The following is a 19,739-nucleotide window of genomic DNA, read 5'->3' as shown; positions in this document are numbered from 1 at the left end:
CATTGTCCGGAGATTCAAGGTGCCGTCTTCAAATGTCTTTTTTTTCTTCTTTTAAACGCATATTCAGTTTACAATGATATAAAACAGTCTTTAGTCTAAGTCACAGAGTTTTTAGATGCTCTCAACAATCCTGAATGATTGTGAAAACTTTGTTCTTGTTGACGCTCAAATGGGAACTTATTCATCTTCTGTATCATGTGTGCTCGCTAAGTACTAAATCTGTCCTCTGTGTACGGATGTTTATAGCTTACTCACTTTAATGCGCACAAAAACTGAAGCGTGTGGTTTTACGGGAGGGTTATGTTCCCAGTTCTTGAGTCTTGTGGTCACCGTGAGTTTGCCAAGCCACCGGCGGAGACTCCAACAAGTCACAGTATGGATTAAACAAACGAGGTAGGTGATAGGTGGAGCCAAGGGCGTAGGTTTTGTTTCAACATTAGAGGGGGGGGGACACATTATAACCGGCGCACCGGGGGTCGTCCCCTAGAATAGTTTCCGCGTCAAACACTCATTTCCTGCATTTTAAGAAACAAATCTGTAAAATAACAGAAAAACGTTCTGACAGCTCCTTACCTGGACTTTGCCCCGTAATAAAAAAAAGAAATGAAATTATGTGTGTAGCTAAAGTTAAAATACACAACATTTACTGTTAGTAAGCTTCTGAAAACATATGAAAAAGTGACATCATGGACTTTCTCTCCCAAAAACAATCATACTTTTTGAGGGGGACACATCTACGTCTTCTAAATATTGGTGGGGACATATCCCCTGTATCCCCCATGAAATCTATGCCTATGGGTGGAGCCAGGCTAGCTTTTTCTAGTCTTTCTGCTAAGATAACTGGCTGCAGCCTCATTATTGGAACGGACAGATATGAGAGCAAGAGAGCAAATAAGCGTATTTTCCAAAATGGGTTAACTCAAAGACTCACAGCTATGGAATGACAACCAGCCTGAGGTAGAGGCATCAGAGCCTTCGCCATTAAAAGCTCTGTATCCCAAATATAAGGCCTCCGCTAATGCTGATGCTGAGGGAGCTCATTGGTGCTTCTTCCTTGTTGGGCCTAAGAGAAAGACATATTTCTCATCTCTCTCTGCCAATATTCAACTTCTTCTAAGTCTGGATCAACGGAAGTACATTGCAAAAAAAAAAAAAATAAGCAAGATACGCCTTGCCAGAAGAAAACATATCCCTGTCTGGCAATTTCAACTCATTACTGATAGGACTAAATTGCTGTGACTGTAATTGGTCGGCCCATGAAGAAGACTGCTTACTTATCTGTTCTTAGTTTTCAGTGGATGCTGACTGGCTGCTGAGAAAAGTCCCCTGTCTTAGGAATCATTCCTTGCAGTTAGGCTCTGTTATACCTCCATTACTGACTCATTTGTCCGTGAGACAAGTGCTTGTGGAGGCAGAACAATCACGTCTTATAGAGAGACAGACCAGTGCTGAATCTCTCCATTTCTCTCCCCATTTTTCTCCCACGGTTTCCATCTCCTGTAGCTGTCTCGGCATAGTGTCCTCTCTGTTGGGTGTAATTGTAACACTGTACCCTTCCTCCAACTCCCACTACATGCTAAAATGTCCCCATGGTGATGGGATAATTACAATCCAGTAGTTGTGAGGGTGGTGGGGGGGGGGCCCTGTCTGTGATCTCCTTTGTGCAACTGGACCACATACGAGTAGTTATACATGTGTCGAGTGGGTACAGGCCAGGGGATGTTAAGCTATGTTGTTGAGGCCAGCAATGTACAAACAATTAGCTTAATTGGATTCAGCTACAGATTTGGACAGAAAAGAACACAACTTTATATTTGCTTCAGTGCCACATTATGGAACATCATTATGTACTTTCTATTTCTGCAAGCTAGAGTATGAGAGATACAGACCAACTGACAATGTAATAGGTAAGACCATTGCAGCACATTTAGAAGAAGAGATCCCCTTATCTGCAGCATTGTGTTTCCTAAGACCTATCATCATGTGGCAAATGTTCCGGTTTAAGTATAGTCTCAGAAAGGAGGAACAAGTGTTTGCCTACGCTTTCTCAATAGGAAGTAGAGGTTAGATTCTCTGCCCGAGCCCGAACTGGACCAGGCCGACATTTACCGCCACTATCCTCGGGCCGGGTAGGGCCGGGCCCTTGATTAAGCATTTGTGTTTTTTTAAACATTACTTTATTAGCCTAATTGGGTGGGGAGAAAGTTATGCCATAATCATGTGCAGCGTCTCCTCCACTCGCACGCATCACACCGGGCCTGCTGGGCTGTATGGTGTAGCTTAAGTGCAACATGGAGCTTGAAGATGTAAAGAAAAAAAGAAAAACTACCTTTCGAGCAAGTTTGGAGGAAAGGTCAGAGGTATGGAACCATTTTAAACAAGTCGCGGGCAGTGACAAATGTGTGTCGGCTTTGTCGAGTGCATTAAGTGCGGCACGCTGCTCGCCTACGACAGAACAAAAACGGGGACGATGAACAGGCACATGAAGCAGGCTCGCCATGGCAGAAAAGATGACAGTCAGCATTCAATGTCCTCTTTTGTTACTTCTCCAAGCATACCCCTTCTAAACAGTTTCTGCAGTTCAAACAACTCGGAATTGTAGTTGAGAACGTCAGTTATAACTAAATAAATAATGTCGTGTTTAAATCGGGCTCGGGCTCATAATTACAGTTAATGTGTCGGGCCGGGCACGGGCTCGGACAAAACGTGCTCGGGCTCGGGTAGGGTTGGGCTTGCTTTTTTGGGCCCGATCTAAGCTCTAATAGGAAGTACAAGTCATCTGAGTGGGCAGAAACCAAAACACTTTGTGTACATGTTTCTTCTGCTTATGCTTACCTATCAGAGCGTCTTCTATGTGGAAATATAAGCAATATAAAAAAAAATGAGCAGACATCAGCATGTGGATATTGTGTAATCTACCCGAAGCTGCCATTGTGGCAGATCTCTTTTGCAAAAGAGTATTTCAAAAGACTTCCTGGGTAAATAAACTTTAAATAAACACAAACAAATATCCACCAACTGAGTCAATCCAAAGCTGATCCCAAGAGTATTTATCCAAAAAGTCTGCATGCTTCCCATAAATGTAAGTCACAGTGTGTCACTTCTTCCAATGCATGGGAAAAATGTACCCAAGATGAATACCCCCACCTACCTGCACCTATCTGATCTGGATTATTCTACATGCATGCAGTGTTTTCTCTACCATTATAAGACTTAGGCTCAGCACCCAAGCCATTTTGGGCACCACCTAAGCCAAATGAATGTTACTAAATGACTAATGACTAATAATGATTGTAGATGGTCCCCAGCAAGTTTTGTCATTAAGCTTTTTTTTAAGCATTTTTATGCCTTTATTCGACAGGACAGCCAAAGACATGTAGGGGAGAGAGAGAGGGGGAATGACATGCAGCAAAGGGCCGCAGGGCGGAGTCGAACCCGGGCCCCCCCCGCGTCAAGGAGCAAACCTCTATATATGGGCTCCCACTCTACCAACTGAGCTATCCTTTTGCAACAATTTAGACACAAATATGGTAATAAGAATGGTCCAAAATTATTTATTTTTTTTAACGTAAGATTTTCTTGAGGAAGGACCCCTGATTCCCTCGCCAAATATGAGCACCTAAGTCTTCCATAAAGGGAAAACACTAATAATGCTGCAACTGTGTATGTCAGGCTTGCAGAGTTTTCCCAGTCCACAGCAACAGCAGCAGCAGCAGCAGCAGCAGCAGGCTCCGGTATGCCATTAGCTCTGCTTTCAATCACACAGCTACAGTATTAGTCACAAGTTTATAAGCCCTTCTCAGCTGCAACAGCACACCCTGAAAAGACAGAGAGGGGGCTGACAGTGGAGATGACAGGAGAGAAGAGACTATTAAAAGACTGTTACTCAACCGCACATGTTTGAGCAATACGTGGCCTGATTCTACAACGTGTTTTGTTTGTTTTTCTTGTAATTTACAGCTGAAATGGACTTACAACAACAAGTGTAGCGCATTCACGACATGAGAAAGGAAGAGAGAAATGACGGTGTTTGGTGCCCATGTGATAGAGTGTCAAATTTCCCACTCTGTGCGGTCAAATCCCATTACTTTCTGTCTGACAAGAGAAGAACGTCAAATGATACCCAATATCTCTTCTCTGCTTCAGCCACAACAACAACTATCCAAAGCTGCCAATATATTGATTTGCCTTGATGGGTTTATAAGTGGCTATCAACAATGAAAGGTTGTCTGCAAATAGCTGTAATTATTTCAGCTGCATCGTGTACTTCACCTGCCAGAGAAAGAGACACAAAGGATAGCAACAGAGTTCACTTCTGTCAGGAGTTAAAGGTCCCGTGGCATGAAAATTTCACTTAATGAGGTTTTTTAACATTAATATGAGTTCCGCCAGCCTGCCTATGGTCCCCCAGTGGGATAGGTGTAAACCGAGCCCTGGGTATCCTGCTCTGCCTTTGAGAAAATTAAACCTCAGATGGGACGATCTGGAATCTTCTACAGACACAGAAGTGGCACATCCTAAGGAAAGCTCATTGTAGGACAGGCTCTAGTAGCTGGAATTCTGCACCAAGGCTGAAATTTCAGGAAAGAGACTTCAGATACAGTATTAGGGGACCACTAAGGTCTATATAAAAGAGACTTCAGATACAGTATTAGGGGACCACTAAGGTCTATATAAAAGAGACTTCAGATACAGTATTAGGGGACCACTAAGGTCTATATAAAAGAGACTTCAGATACAGTATTAGGGGACCACTAAGGTCTATATAAAAGAGACTTCAGATACAGTATTAGGGGACCACTAAGGTCTATATAAAAGAGACTTCAGATACAGTATTAGGGGACCACTAAGGTCTATATAAAAGAGACTTCAGATACAGTATTAGGGGACAACTAAGGTCTATATAAAACAGACTTCAGATACAGTATTAGGGGACCACTAAGGTCTATATAAAAGAGACTTAAGATACAGTATTAGGGGACCACTAAGGTCTATATAAAAGAGACTTCAGATAAAGTATTAAGGGACCACTAAGGTCTATATAAAAGAGACTTCAGATACAGTATTAGGGGACCACTAAGGTCTATATAAAAGAGACTTCAGATACAGTATTAGGGGACCACTAAGGTCTATATAAAAGAGACTTCAGATACAGTATTAGGGGACCACTAGGGGTTATATAAAAGCATCTAAAAAGCACCATGTCATGGGAACTTTAAGACTTTCACTGCAATCAATGTCCATGTTAACAAATGATAGTGTCAAAATCTTCTTTTTCTTAAGTTTTATTTTTTTTGCAAAAGAGATATTTCAAGAATTTTATGAAATGTTGTCAAATAATCTTAATTAGGGTTGCAAAACTCTGGGAATATTGAAGGTGGAAACTTTCCATGGGAATTAACGAGTATTGATGGGAATTACCTGGGAATAAAATAGAAAGATACAGTTTAGGGTTATGTGCGCAGGCTGTATTTACCATGTCATAAGCACATGGAAACCAACCCTTTACAATATCATAGGGAAACATAATCCATGAATTTGTCAAATACATACAATTTCAAATGGGACATGTGGTGAGTTAGCCAGCTAGCAAGTTGGAAAGGTACCTTAAAATTTGAGCTGAAAATGTGGGCTGTGTACAAACTTAAGGTTTAGAGTGAACAACTCATGTATAAAATAAATGTTTTACAATTAAGAATTAATGGAAATAGAAAAATCATTATAAAAATATAGTCACTCCAGTAATAGAATCAAAACTTACATTTGCATGTAATCTATCATTTATTATTGATTGAGTTAAGGTACTTGTATTTGTTGGTGCATGAATTCTTATTTAATGGGATGCTAAATGATCTGTACATGGGATGGAAGAGTGCTGATGAACGCAGTGCAGGTTACAAATCAATTTAATGGGCAGACTTTTAATCAAAAACATGCAATAAGCATTGTTTTTTTACACATTGTATTTCCGCCCAAATAAGTTTATTATTAAAAGCTGCAATTTGTTTATATTGACAAAGTGCAAAAATTCCCAAATTCCCAAATTCCTGAATTGTTCTGACCCTTTGTAACCCTAATCTTGATAGTCGTACACAAAGCATGCCTATTTCTGCCCAATTTAATTTTGATTCTCCATGGAATGGTTTATGAGTAAATGACCAGCCCTAATTGGCAATTTTTATAAAAATGTTCTTATGGAAAAAAGGCTTTTTTAAATATTTAATAGTATCTTGTTGTTTTAACATGTCGACATTTTCCCGAAATTAAAACTAAATGGAAAAACAGAGAGGACATATAGGACAAATAGGTGAGAAGATAGTTGATGAGACCTAATGTGCACCTTCAACCTAGCCAGCTGTCATATAGGCAGCATTGCCATGGAGTCGGCCAATAAGCGAATGAAAGATGTGGTTGTCTGTGGCAACCAAAGAACCAGAGAGATAGTGGACGGAGATGTATGGACATAGACAATGTGATGGCCAAGCGTACACACACACACACACACACACACACATACACACGCACAGACAGTTTAAGCAAACAACCCAGTGGAACAACACTCAGTGAGTCAGTGCCTGCATGATCCATTAGTAACTATCAGCACACACAAACACACACACACACACACTGACAGAAAGAAAACCACTGACCCCACAACAACAACGCTGAGACCTTTGTTAACACAATGTCAACGTGCTGAACACACTGACACAATTACAGCAGAAGTGCTTCATGCTATTGTGATAGCAGCATGAACTAGAGTGACATGTGGCCTTGCCGTATATAGTTGGGCAGGACGGATTCAGTTTATCTGGGTTCTCTGCCGGCTGACGCAATTAGCATCCCTTTAGTATGCATACATTACTGCAGTCAGAGTGTACACCATGACTCACATCAACCTCATTTTCATCCACTTTTAAAACTCCTGCTGTAACTTTAGAGGCAACGGGTGAGTGAGGAATTACTGCGTGCATGGAAAAATCAACTTACAATAAAAACACTCACAAGGATCGGTGCTGGATTTGTGTTTACACTTGCACTTGTATATTATATCAGTGGTTCCCAACCTGGGGTCCGGGCACCCCCAGGGGGGGCGGCAAAGATCACAGGGGGGGCGCAAGTCTTTATTTGGTTTGAGGTTGAGGAAAAAAAAATATTTGCACATGTTAAAGAAATTATGATAATACACTAGATATATATAATGTATACAAAAGTCTGTATAAAAACTTTATATTCTGTTGTATCCTCGTTTTTCCTGCCGTCACAGCATCACTATTTTATGAATGAAACATGGCGGAGAAACGTAACAGTGCTGATAACTCCTCTGTATCAAAAAAGAAAGTACGGCTCTATCTCGAGAGTTACCTCAACTTAGGTTTCGGTGGGCGGGGGGGGACTCAGCTTTTCTTAGACATGAGGAGGGGGGGCGCCAAGGAAAAAAGGTCGGGAACCACTGTATTATATCACCCTTTAGACTGGCTCTTGATTGAGTACAACATAATAACGCAGGGTTTTCCCTACTATTATAAGGCTTTAGGTGCAGCAGTCAAGCTATTTTAGGCACCTACTTAGCCGAATTAATGTAAAATCAATGTGAGCATCAAAACTAACGGAATGGCTTTACTCAGACATAATGATTGCAGTCGGTCCCCCAGTGGACTTTTTTAGCAAGTTTTGTCTTTAAGATTTTTGAGTGTTATTTATGTATTATCTGCTTTAGCTTTTCCAACATTTTAGACAAAGATATGGTAATAATAATGGTCCAAAATGATGTTAAAATTGCATTTTTATATTGAAAAAGTAACATTTTCTTGAAAAAGGACCCCTAAACCCACAGCAAAATACATGCAACTAAGTCTTCCATAAAGTGAAAACACTGGTAATGCTGTAACAGTTAACTGACAGAAAATCTAAACAACTTTGCCACACATTTGTTGGTTTTAGCTTTGAGGATTTGCTTGCTTTTCTCTTCCACCTTACCAAACTGAGCATCTTTTAGTTTTTTTAAACGTTGGTCAGACAAACAAAAACCTATTATTCACATCAGGCTCCAGTAACTTCTGATGGGCATTTGTCATATTTGTTCTCATTTCGCAGAAAAAACTGTTGATAAAATTATTGGAAAAGTGATGATGAATGAAAAAATGATTTGTAAAGTTAGTTGCAGCCGTGCAACATATCCTCTAGGTAGCACTATACTCACTGGTGGGTTAATTTGCATATGAAAGGTACGGCCAGACATTCCTGTGCCCCAAGTCTCTAAATATACCTCCATGCTGAATAATGTAGATGGGGTGCAGTGGGGCAGTCAATAATTAAGTGGATCCACTGGTGAGGGAGGATGGCACTCATTTACATAGTAGATAAGTGGGCCAAATAAGCTCAGATGTCAGAGGTAGCTCATCATCCTCTTACTTGCATGTCAAATGCAGGGATGCAGAAGATGTTTACCTGTGTTTTATTAGTGAAACATTATTTATTATCTAAGCTGAATTCAATCTCGTAACTGTAATGTCAGTTTGACGTGACAGCATGTAAGGTATTTACATGCTGTCACGTCAAACTGACATTACAGTTACATTACATAAAGAGAGCGGAACATATATGTTCATTCATGTGTTTTCTTAAAATAAATCAAATGTACCTTTATTGAGGTTTTACTACTTTGTAGGTACATGCTACACGGATCAAAGTGCAACAGGTTGAAGCAAGTTTTTGCAAAATTATGAGATCAGATCTGTTTTTATGTCATTCCAATTAATGTGGAAAAATAGATAAAGTTGTGGGCTATACTTTAGAGCTCTGTCTTTTCCTATAAGCCCAAAGCAGTAAAGACCACCAACACTGGCTTCACTACCAGTCAACATTAGGTCTTACCTACAACAAACCCCCACAACAACACATCTCACATCGAATGGCCTAGCCAGGTAGGTAGGTAGGCTGGTCAGATAAACACAGACCTCCAAATTCAAGCATTCACATTCAGTAAGCCAGAGAAAGAGACAGAGGGGTCTTACCTTGCTCCTGATCTGTCCTGAAGTGGACACTTTCCGGGTGAGTTTCTGGGGGCCTTCCTGCTCTGCTTCGCTGTCAGAGGACTCGTCCGCAGCACCGGAGCCAGCGACAGTCCCCACCACATGGGCATGGATCCCCGCCGCGGACACCGGGCCTTTCTCCGGCTCCTGTCGAAGGGAGAGATAAACCCAATCGGGGTTAGCCTTCGGCCGTTCCGCCGCTCCCTTCCTCTCCCGGAGGCAAGAGCTGCTCAGCGGCTGGGAAGCGTCTCTCCTCGCTGTCATCTCTCACTGTCTCTCTCTGTTATAAAGACGGCTGTGTTTTCCGGAGAGTGCGTGGGCTGGTAAACGCATAGGGGATGTAGCATGTCGCGGGCACTAGTGGGGATGGGCTCCACAGCATAGCATATAAAACCCCCCTTTTAGTCCCTGCTCGGCTGATGGTTATGGCTCCAGCCAGCACGGCCAGTCCAGACTGAGGCTATAGAGCCCGCCTCATTCACTCCGTTAACCGGGGGACATGTCCGTGGCATGGCAGACCCTAGCGGCTGTTTTACACTAAACACTGCCCCGGAGCAGTGCCACCAAAATAGAATTGATTGAAATAGATTGCAAAAAAAACAAAACAAATCCACTCCAAATCCACTGTGATGCATATATCCTAACTTTATTTTAAGAAGGCTAACCGCTTAAAAAAACGAATTACAACAAATCAATAAAAAGCTGCACTCAGGGGGGTGATCGGAATGATATATCATTATTAGACACAGTGATGCTGTAGTCTACAAAAAGGTTGCATTACTCTCATTATAATCGTTTTCATTTTCTGTTTATATAGTGATACTTATATAGCCTACTAGAATCCACTGAGCTTTAAATTGGATTTGTTTCACCAAAAAATGCATCTAAAAATTTAATTTTGCCCAAGATCTTATTACGTCTCGATGAGTGTATCCATGTTCTATGCAACTGGACGACTAAACTCATTTGACATGATTTATAAAAACAATAATAAAGTCCAAACAGTGGGCAAGACGACATGATTTGGATTCCACAAGGAAATGGGCAGGGTAGCCTACAATAATATCTGAAACGTGAAAATCTCCCCTCGATGTAGAGAAACGAAGAGTTGGAAGAGAAGAGAAGAGAAGAGAAGAGAAGAGAAGAGAAGAGAAGAGAAGAGAAGAGTCCTCCTACTCTTTCATCTGAGAATAAACGCATCCACGTATCGTCCATAAAATCCACGGAATCGAAATACTTATCAATTTAAAGTCATTTATGTACAGATTACCGAAACATTTTCAATGATTCTGACTTCGTTTCTACCATAACCACACACATCATTAAGACAATCTACAATGGAAAAAACAAGCGATTTTAAGAACGGCAGTCCACTATATAGGCTACAAATTACTGCAAAAGAAGGAAAGGAACACACGCATCGCTAAACACTATTCAAGAGAATGAAAGAAACACCTCCGAAGAGTCTGAAACGGTCGCACAGTCGTAATTGGACCTCTTAACACACAATAAGATGTCTAGCTAACTGTTCTCTTTTTGTTTGCGGGGGAAAGTGAGCTTTCTCGAGTGATAAAGGCTACTAACCAGTTCCTCCCAGGCAGGGCTGCGGGTGTAATGGTAGACATCCTCCATAGTCCTACACCTCTCTCTCTCTCTCTGTCTCTGTGTCTCCGCTCCGGGGAGAAGAAAAAGACTCAGGGAAAGGTAGAGGGATTCACAGCCTGCCTCGCTGCCTTTACTCCACTCATATGCGCACTGAAAAAAGTGGGATTTGAATTCGCCTCGTCGTCCCTCTCTCCACTACACCGCCGCACGGCCACTCTCTCCTCCCGCGTGCTCTTTCCCCTCCGCCGTGCGCGAGGGGCCGAGCGAGCCTATCAGCGCCGCACGCGAAATGTGTCAAACCCGCTTAAACGCACAGCTCACTGAGAGGTAATGTGTGCGTGCCATTTAAATGACGTCATCGATTTAGGCATTGCCTTAAATTGCTAATCCAACATCTGAGATCAAAGATTTCCCCCAAATTCCTCAATTTCCCCCATTTTATTTGATTGAAATACGACCTTTTTTAGTCTGTCTTCACTAAACACTTCCCTTGAACTTAAAGGCTAAAGCTTATTAGTTAGTTATTTTCATGCCATGGCATGACAGTTTCACTTTATTAGGTTTTTTAACATTAATATGAGTCCCACCAGCCTGCCTATGGTCCCCCAGTGGCTAGAAATGGTGATAGGTGTAAACCGAGCCCTGGGTATCCTGCTCTGCCTTTGAGAAAATGAAAGCTCAGATGGACCAATCTGGAATCTTCCCTTTTATGACGTCATAAGGAGCAAGTTAACCTCCCCTTTCTCTGCTTTGCCCGCCCAGAGAATTTGGCCCACCCATGAGAGAGAGAGAGACATCATGGCTTTCAAACGAGCAAAGTGGCAGTTGGTCAAGGCCACACAGAGACTTCAGATACAGTATTAGGGGACCACTAAGGTCTATATAAAAGAGACTTCAGATACAGTATTAGGGGACCACTAAGGTCTATATAAAAGAGACTTCAGATACATTATTAGGGGACCACTAAGGTCTATATAAAAGAGACTTCAGATACATTATTAGGGGACCACTAAGGTCTATATAAAAGATACTTCAGATACAGTATTAGGGGACCACTAAGGTCTATATAAAAGAGACTTCAGATACAGTATTAGGGGACCACTAAGGTCTATATAAAAGAGACTTCAGATACATTAGGGGACCACTAAGGGAGACTTCAGATACCACTAAGGGGCCTAAGGCCTATAAAAGAGACTTCAGATACAGTATTAGAGGACCACTAAGGTCTATATAAAAGATACTTCAGATACAGTATTAGGGGACCACTAAGGTCTATATAAAAGAGACTTCAGATACAGTATTAGGGGACCACTAAGGTCTATATAAAAGAGACTTCAGATACAGTATTAGGGGACTGGCTGGACGATATTTTTGACCAAATACCTTGATATCGATACAATATTGTAGTGTTGTCTAATGGTGCTTTCACAAAATATTAAGATTTGTAATAAATAATCTTCAGTAATGTGTATATAATGACTAAGCAGGTAGGTAAAGGTAAATAATAGAACAGTTACAACAGTCTGGTAAGTTCAGAAAATGACATCACTTTACTGTAATGCAGCCTTTATAACCAGGAAAAGGATAACACTTATGCCATATTATGATATTACGATATCCAAAATCTAAGACGATATCTAGTCTCATATCTCAATATCAATATAATATTGATATATTGCCCAGCTTTACTATTTATTAATTTTGACACTTATTATTGAGTGTTTAAATAATAACCCTTATTTTGGGGAAGTCAATCTTGAAACATGGTACATTTGAAATAAGAAACAGATGTTGCAGTGGCACATTTACTGGGTAATACTATGATGTTAAAATCAATTGCTGACATTAGGAGAAACTCATAAGAGGTAAAAACAGGATGGTATACATCAAAAGGGCAACACATCGGTGGTAGAAAGGTTTAAGAAATTGTACATTTCTATCATTTTGTATTTCTGCTTGGTTTTGAAACTTTGAAGAATTATGCAATCTTTGTTTTTATATCCTTTTTCTTTTTTAATGTATGCCTATTTATATGTAATAGGGGAGGTATCATCATAAGCCAATTTTGGCTTCTTACTTTTCCAGCACAATGTTCGATTTCCTTTTCAATGGTCTTACCATTTTTCTATCTTTTTAAACTATAGACATCCTGTATGTGCATGCAAATAAACTAAACTAATCTGTAGTTGTTTTTTGTAAAGCAACTCCTACAATACCAATGTTTTTATTTTTTTTATTTTTTCATTCTATTTAAAGCATAATGGATGCACTGGACGCAGGCTTAGCGACGGAGAGAAACAGATAGGTGGGCTATGGTAATAGAATAAAACAATCTCAGTCATATAAAATATAAATCAAAAGATTAACATCCTCTTAAAGAGAGAACTGTTTTACCGTAGCCTTTGAGATTGTAAAAACACCTGAAAATGTAGGGCTGATTTAAGTGTTAGAAAAATACATTGACAAATAGTGTAATTATTATCAAAAGTATGTCATTCTAAGTGTTCCTCTTACTTAAATAAAGTAACTGTGTTAATATTATTATATTAATATTTTATTTACCCTTTACCATTATGTTGTAAATACTATGTCGGAACGGAAGAAGAAAAAGAAAAACGTTAAACCACTACGGAAGACTTTACCCACGGACCAATTTGTCCCTCTTTTATTATCTTCCGACTCCCACAAGTTTAGCCGACTTCTGTTATGAAATGGGAATAAGGCCGGTGGTCAAGACATAGCCTGACAGGAAGCGTGTGGACTTTATTTATACTATGTTTTGGATGGGAAAAAGCATAGTTTAAGTATGCACTCGCAGATATTATGTAGCGGCACAGCCGCGGCCGTCGCTGCCAGAAGAATGCGGAATGTGCTGGGTGCTGTCCTGGGAAGAGACGGCTGGATGTGGAGAAGTCATGAGGTCAAACTTCTCAACACATCCTCAGGTAGGCTGACCGTCTGAACCAACGTGTACCCCCATAGACACAGCAGACCAAACAAGAGTGCACACGTTTAAGGCGGTTTTCAATCGAAATTGGCTACGAGGAACGTTTAATGTTGTCTACGGTAATGTTAACTCAGTTGCTAGGTGCCTCATTAGCTCTTATCAATCGTAAGTTAACGTTACTTTGGACATGTGGTTACTTACAAGGTGACAAAATGCTGTTTTTTCCACTAGCTTTTTTTTTTAGCATAACGAGATGACAAATGTACAATAAGCCTAGTCATATATACATACACATCTATGTTAGCACAGGTGGACATTTAACTAGCTAACAGTTAGTAGGTTAAAGGTTAAAGCCAGGTAATAGCCATGTGAGGGCATGTTAAGTAACCAGCTGTCCCCAGTTTTAGCCGTTAACTTTTAATCGTCACCTTTTATATTCGAAACGTATCCATTGATCATTAGTTACACATTTGAGACACGTATGTAATGTTTTATTTTTCATCCAGTCAAAAATAGATACAAACTTGTGTAAAAGTGTGTTGTAGGTCGTGTAATTACACTTACCGCTGGTTTAATGACATTGTCACTTGTCAGGTTGCTCAGATATTCTTTAATCAGACTGCCACACAAAAGTCGCATGCTGCCCAGTTTCACTCATGGATGTATTGTAAGAACGGGTGCCCTTATTGTTCAGCCAATCCAAGATCGCAGTCAGAAGTGACATCACCGAAACTGACATTATTTAATGTCAGGGACATTCATCTTTATTTTATATTAATTCATGTTATTACAAACCTTTTACCTTCAGTGGTGGCCTAAAGGTTAAAGAAGCGAGCTTGTGACCGATGTCGCCGGTTCAATCCCCCAGGCAGCGCTTGTCCATTAGGGGTGGGAATCACCAGAGGCCTCACGATACAATGTCATCACGATACTTATGTCATGATACGATATTATTGCGATTTTAAACATATTGCAATATTCTGCGATATTTTGCAATGTATTACCGTTTTTCCAACTTCAAATTTTTTCCCAATTTCAAATGATGTCCCCCAAAGGAAAATTTTGTCAACATCTGTTTTATCTAAAAAGATACATTTCTCTGTCTGTACATCTCACTTCAATTGTATTGCTGCAAAATGGGATTGTCATGCAGACAGACTGACCAACACATATATCATAAAAGATCGATACTTGGCATCTGTGTATCGACATAGTATTGCCACGAAAAATATCGCGATACTATGCTGTATCGAGGCACCTTAACCCCCAGCTGCTCCAGTGGAGCTGCTCAGTGGCCAGCAGATCAGACTGTGGTTGGACTGGGCAGCTTCCAGGTACGGATGTGGAACTGTGTGAATGTGATCAGGGCGTCGTTGCAAATTTGTTCTCAATCGACTTACCAGAATAAATAAAGGTTGAATAAAATAATAAATAAAATAAACAGTACAACAGTAATATACAATATTGTATTGGCTTTTCACACATTTTGACGTGGAAAAGCAGTTTTTTTTTAATTTTTTCCTCCTTAAACTATACTAAACAATATTAACATATGAACGTTGAGAAGTGGTTTCCTCTGCGTCTGACTTTTTTCTTTTTTAAACATTATTTACACCTCAGTAATTCACAATTTCTAGAAGGAATATTGATGTTGCTTTCCTAAAAAAAATAACATTGCCTATACAGATTCAAAACAGCATGTTGTGGTTGTGGATGTTTGTATATTTCTGTTGCTGTTTCCTGTTTTTTATATTTATTCTGTAAATTCCTGTTCCCTGTTGTGTATTTTCCCATTTCCTGTTTTATTGTGATAGTCTGTTTTCTGTCTTGTCGCGTCTAGTTTTTACTTCCTGTGTTTTCCCTGTCTGATTGTCCTGCCCCCGCCCTAATGTGTTTCACCTGTTGTATCACCTGTTCCTTGTTTGCTCATCACCTCTTGGATTTAGCCTCTGTGTTCCCTTTGTCTCTTGTCAGATCGTTTTGTGTCCTTGTCCTGTCAGTTGTGTGTTTTTGTACCCAGTCAGCGTGTTTTAGCCTGGTGCCTTTGCTTTGGATTCTTCCCTGCGTTATTTTGCAAGTTTTTCCTCTGAGTTTTTTTTTTTCCCCTGGGTTTTTTTTCAGCTTCAGTGCTGCCGTGTTTTTGTTCAATAAATCCTTGAGTTCAAACCTTCTGCCTGCCTGCCTGCCTTCTCCCTGCGTTTGTGTCCAGTATTCCCTGCTTCCTGTAACACAGCAAGGCTATGTTGACAATAGATAAATGATACATAGGTGAATACAACTAAAATAATGCTACATGTGCATGTACATAATGAAATATAGTATATTTCCACAGCAGTCAATGTATCGGTCCTCAAGGATATTTCTGTGTACAGCCAAACATACCATTTTACTATACATCATTTATATGTTGAAACCCTATCGGCAAATTACAGAGTCGACCCATTTGGTGGCAGAGACAACTAAATGCATAAATAATATAATCCACAAACACCAGAAATTGTGACATAGTATGACCGTGGCAGCGTGTCGGTGAGCCAGCATGCACAGTAACAGGAGTTTGAAACTGAAGCATTTAACAACATATGCAGCAAAAACAGCAGTTAGTTTTATCAAATCTCCTCAAGGGGTTTTTAAATGTGTTTAAAGAAAAATATGCTTAGCTCTGTGTAGGCTATCCATCAATGCAAAAGTCTCCTATCTAAAAATGATTATTACATACAAACAAGGGCTTTTTATCAGCTAGCAATATATTAACCACAGTGGGTTTTTTTTCTTTTCATTTTTACTGTGTCAGAGGTATAAACCACAAAGTCAAATATCAATGGAAACTGATGCTGTACTGTCTTAAGTATTACTAGAATTGTACCTGTGAAAGACCTTCTCATGTATGGGGCTGGGTATCGTTCAAATAATTTCGGGACCGGTACGGATACCAATACTCTGACTTCGATACCGGTTCCTAAACAATACTTTTTTTCCGGTCCCAATTTTATAAAATCCTTTTTTAGTTATTTATTTTTTCAACTTTTTTTTTTTTTTTTATTTGAATTTTAACAATAAATGACATACAACATAGGCCAAAGTGAACAAAGCATAGTTAAAACAGCATGTCGCTTCCCCTCCAGTTATAAAATCCATTTTAACAAAAAGAACTGCATTATTAGATCTCGGTATAGCATGCTGCGTGCTCATAGCTCACTGACGCCGATGAGATTTACTCCTTAGGTATTGAAATTTGGTATTGAATGACGAGGCATTTTTCGATCCTCAATGCTTTAGAGGCAATTCGGTCGGTGCCTGAAATGTGTCGAATTCGATACCCAGCCCTACTCATGTATCGGTTACCCCATTGTTTGCAGGTGACACTGTGAAGATTGGAGAGATCTCTTACAAACTCAAAACACCCCGGAATCCCGAACTTGTTCCTGTCAAACACAGTATGTAATTTCCTCTTTCTCTTAGAGATGTCTGGACAAAATATCTGTTTGCATTAAATGAGAGGAAGACAGTTGAAACAGATCAAACAAAAGTTACTAAAACTTTATTTTGTTTTGGGTTTGCTAGTTTCAGACTCCTTACCACAGACTGTAGTTCAGCACCTACGATGGATTATGCAGAAAGACCTGTTGGGCCAGGATGTGTTTCTCATCGGCCCCCCAGGACCACTGCGACGATCCATTGCTATGCAGTACCTTGTGAGTAGGCAGAACACACAAACGCACAAATAAAGAATGTGAAACTCTTATGTATTGAAGTTTTTTCTAAAACTTTGACAAATCCAATACCCTAAGGGCTCCTGCACACTGGCTGCGTGGCGCGAGTTTGGCGTTTCTGTTGCGTGTCAGTTGCGTGGCGGCTGCGTGGCGTTTTCTACGTCTTTACACACCAGAAACGTGTCTGACGCGGCGCTGCTGCTGCTGCTAGCCTTGTCTGGACACATGGATGTTTCCCATTGATAAACTGAAATAATAGTGTGTTCTTCAACTTTATTTTGTCAATATTTTTGTGTTTGTACATACAGCAAAGACAACGCCGGCAGTATTTACGGCAAAACAGGCTACAGAATATTTTGTTCTGTATTGACAAGTGCAATGTTTGAAAATCGATAATTATTTTTTATTTAATTTTTTTAATTGTCAAAACCTAGAGACTTTCAAACATCAAAATGTCATTAAATGTATTTCTGTCAAAATGACATATAAACATCTTTTTGTATTCTATTTTGCCTGGAAATGCTTCCAACACGTCGGTCCTATTTCTAGCAGGCGTGGCTCGGGTCGCGCTTGAGACGTGCGTGTCACGCATGGCAGTGTGCAAGCTCTAACCTGTTAACATGGGAGCCGAAATAAAAAACGAACACGCCACGCAGCTGACACGCTTACGCCACGCAGGCAGTGTACAGGAGCCCTTAAAGCAACACAAGGGAACTTTTCCCACTTTGGTCCCCCTACAGGTTGGAAGCGGAATTGTCCATTACATCACATTGTCCAGTTCATTCGAACTACAGATCCGCTACCCGATCTGGCAAACTTGCATAATGTAACGTAATGGACAATTCTGCTTCCAACCTGTAGGGGGAGCGAAGCGAGAAAAGTTACATAGTGTTGCTTTAAGATCTCATAGTTGTAAAGATTTCCGGCAACAAAGTAAAGAAAGTACTGTATGTGACCTAAAATGTCTTTAATCAGCCATACGCCAAAACAAATAGATATAAATTCTCCGTTGTACCCTTTGCTATCTCTTTGATAAATTCTGAGAAAAAGAGGTAACATATGCACTGACCTGAAATTTACATTTATATGTTAGGGGTATTATTATATCAATTTGTCGGATGTGTATTGTACATTTTAATGATGTTGAATGTGTTTTTGTTGTCATGTATGGTTTGTGTACTACTTTGCTACTGCAGCAAAACTAATTGCCCCTCGGGGACAAATAAAGGTCTTGAACTTGAACTTAATGTTGTATGTTATATTCCAGTCATCATAGACTTTACAGTTTCTTCTGGAAATTTAGATTTTAGAGTGATTGTTTGCACCCTTGACATATAAACTACGCACAAAAAGTAAGGAAATTTGTTTTTGGTATATTATTTCTATGTTGTAACATTGCTTCTGGGCAATACATCTTAAACCGTTGGAAAGCCTGATTATTTCCCTTCTAAGTGGTGCCACATTTGTAAGGAACATGCATTTGTGGGATGAGCAGCAGAGCTGAGTATGTGGGTTGCGCTAATGAAAAATTTGCCAAATCGTCTCTGACAATGCCAAACAGCTTTTCTTTGTTGACTCTTGTTTATCCAGAGTTATTAAATGCCCACCCTGACAATTTGATTGGTCCGAACAGCTCTGGTTGGAGCATAGTTGCTCCACAACGGATCAAGTCCAGAACAAGCTTCCCAACCTCAGATGTTGTGGGCGGGGCTAAATTCGGCTGGTATCCAGGGTATGGGGATATGGGATTGCCACTGGTTGCAGAATCAGGCACCTGATTGTCAGCACCAGAAGCTCAAAACAAGAGTCAATAGTGACAGCAAAAAAAAGCTGTGTGGCATTGCCAGAGATGATTTGCCAAATTTTTCACGGGAGCAACCCACATACTCAGCTCTGCTGCTCATCCCACAAATGTGCCACCATTTTAGAAGGGAAATAATCAGGCTTTCCAACAGATTAAGATGTATATAAAATAATCTACCAAACACAAATTTTTGTGCATAGTTTATTATTATTGTTGTAGTTCATGGCATTTGTTTGCAAACTTTTTTAATTTTCTCTTGTTGTTGACCAGGAGTTGACCAAACGGGAGGTAGAGTATGTTGCTCTGTCCAGGGACACCACAGAGACGGACCTGAAACAGAGGAGAGAGATCCGCTCAGGGACCGCCTTCTACATAGACCAGGTAAATCTACACAACGTTTTTAGTTTTTCTTTAGGTTTTTCATAGCCTGACATGGTCATACTCAAAACCTGGTCAGAATATGAGTCTGATACTGCTCCACTAGGCTGTGATTATGGGGCGTGTTTCAACCGAACCAGGAAAGAAAATGCCTCTGCATTCAATTGGATAGAGGGATAGACCTACAACCAATCACAGCAATGGAGTATGTGACGTATGTAGGAACTAAGGAAAAAACAAAAACATCTTGCCGATCG

General features: G+C 40.2%; 2 protein-coding genes across 4 annotated transcripts in view; one reads left to right on the top strand and one right to left on the bottom strand.

Moving 5' to 3' along the window:
• The window catches only part of dgkh (diacylglycerol kinase, eta), an 86,037-nt gene extending 75,125 nt beyond the window's left edge, over positions 1–10,912 (bottom strand). For 2 of the 3 annotated variants that reach the window (XM_028591649.1, XM_028591651.1), the window contains exon 1: positions 9,018–9,537. In XM_028591649.1, the coding sequence (XP_028447450.1) occupies positions 9,018–9,299 (282 nt within the window). In that variant the 5' untranslated portion in view covers positions 9,300–9,537. Of the gene's footprint in view, positions 1–9,017; positions 9,538–10,619 lie in introns of those variants that run through there. The other variant, XM_028591650.1, reaches the window with a different exon arrangement.
• A 2,386-nt stretch (positions 10,913–13,298) lies between these two features.
• Positions 13,299–19,739, top strand: part of vwa8 (von Willebrand factor A domain containing 8) — a 116,745-nt gene continuing 110,304 nt past the window's right edge. The window contains exons 1-4 of the mRNA XM_028591338.1: positions 13,299–13,585; positions 16,947–17,024; positions 17,152–17,282; positions 19,375–19,485. Coding sequence (XP_028447139.1) covers positions 13,447–13,585; positions 16,947–17,024; positions 17,152–17,282; positions 19,375–19,485 — 459 coding nt within the window. The 5' untranslated portion in view covers positions 13,299–13,446. The remainder of the gene's footprint in view (positions 13,586–16,946; positions 17,025–17,151; positions 17,283–19,374; positions 19,486–19,739) is intronic.

This window comes from Perca flavescens, chromosome 11 (assembly GCF_004354835.1).
Source record: "Perca flavescens isolate YP-PL-M2 chromosome 11, PFLA_1.0, whole genome shotgun sequence".
NCBI lineage: Eukaryota > Metazoa > Chordata > Actinopteri > Perciformes > Percidae > Perca > Perca flavescens.
Note: the sequence above shows the minus strand (reverse complement) of the source record. Positions and strands in the feature narration are given on the sequence as shown.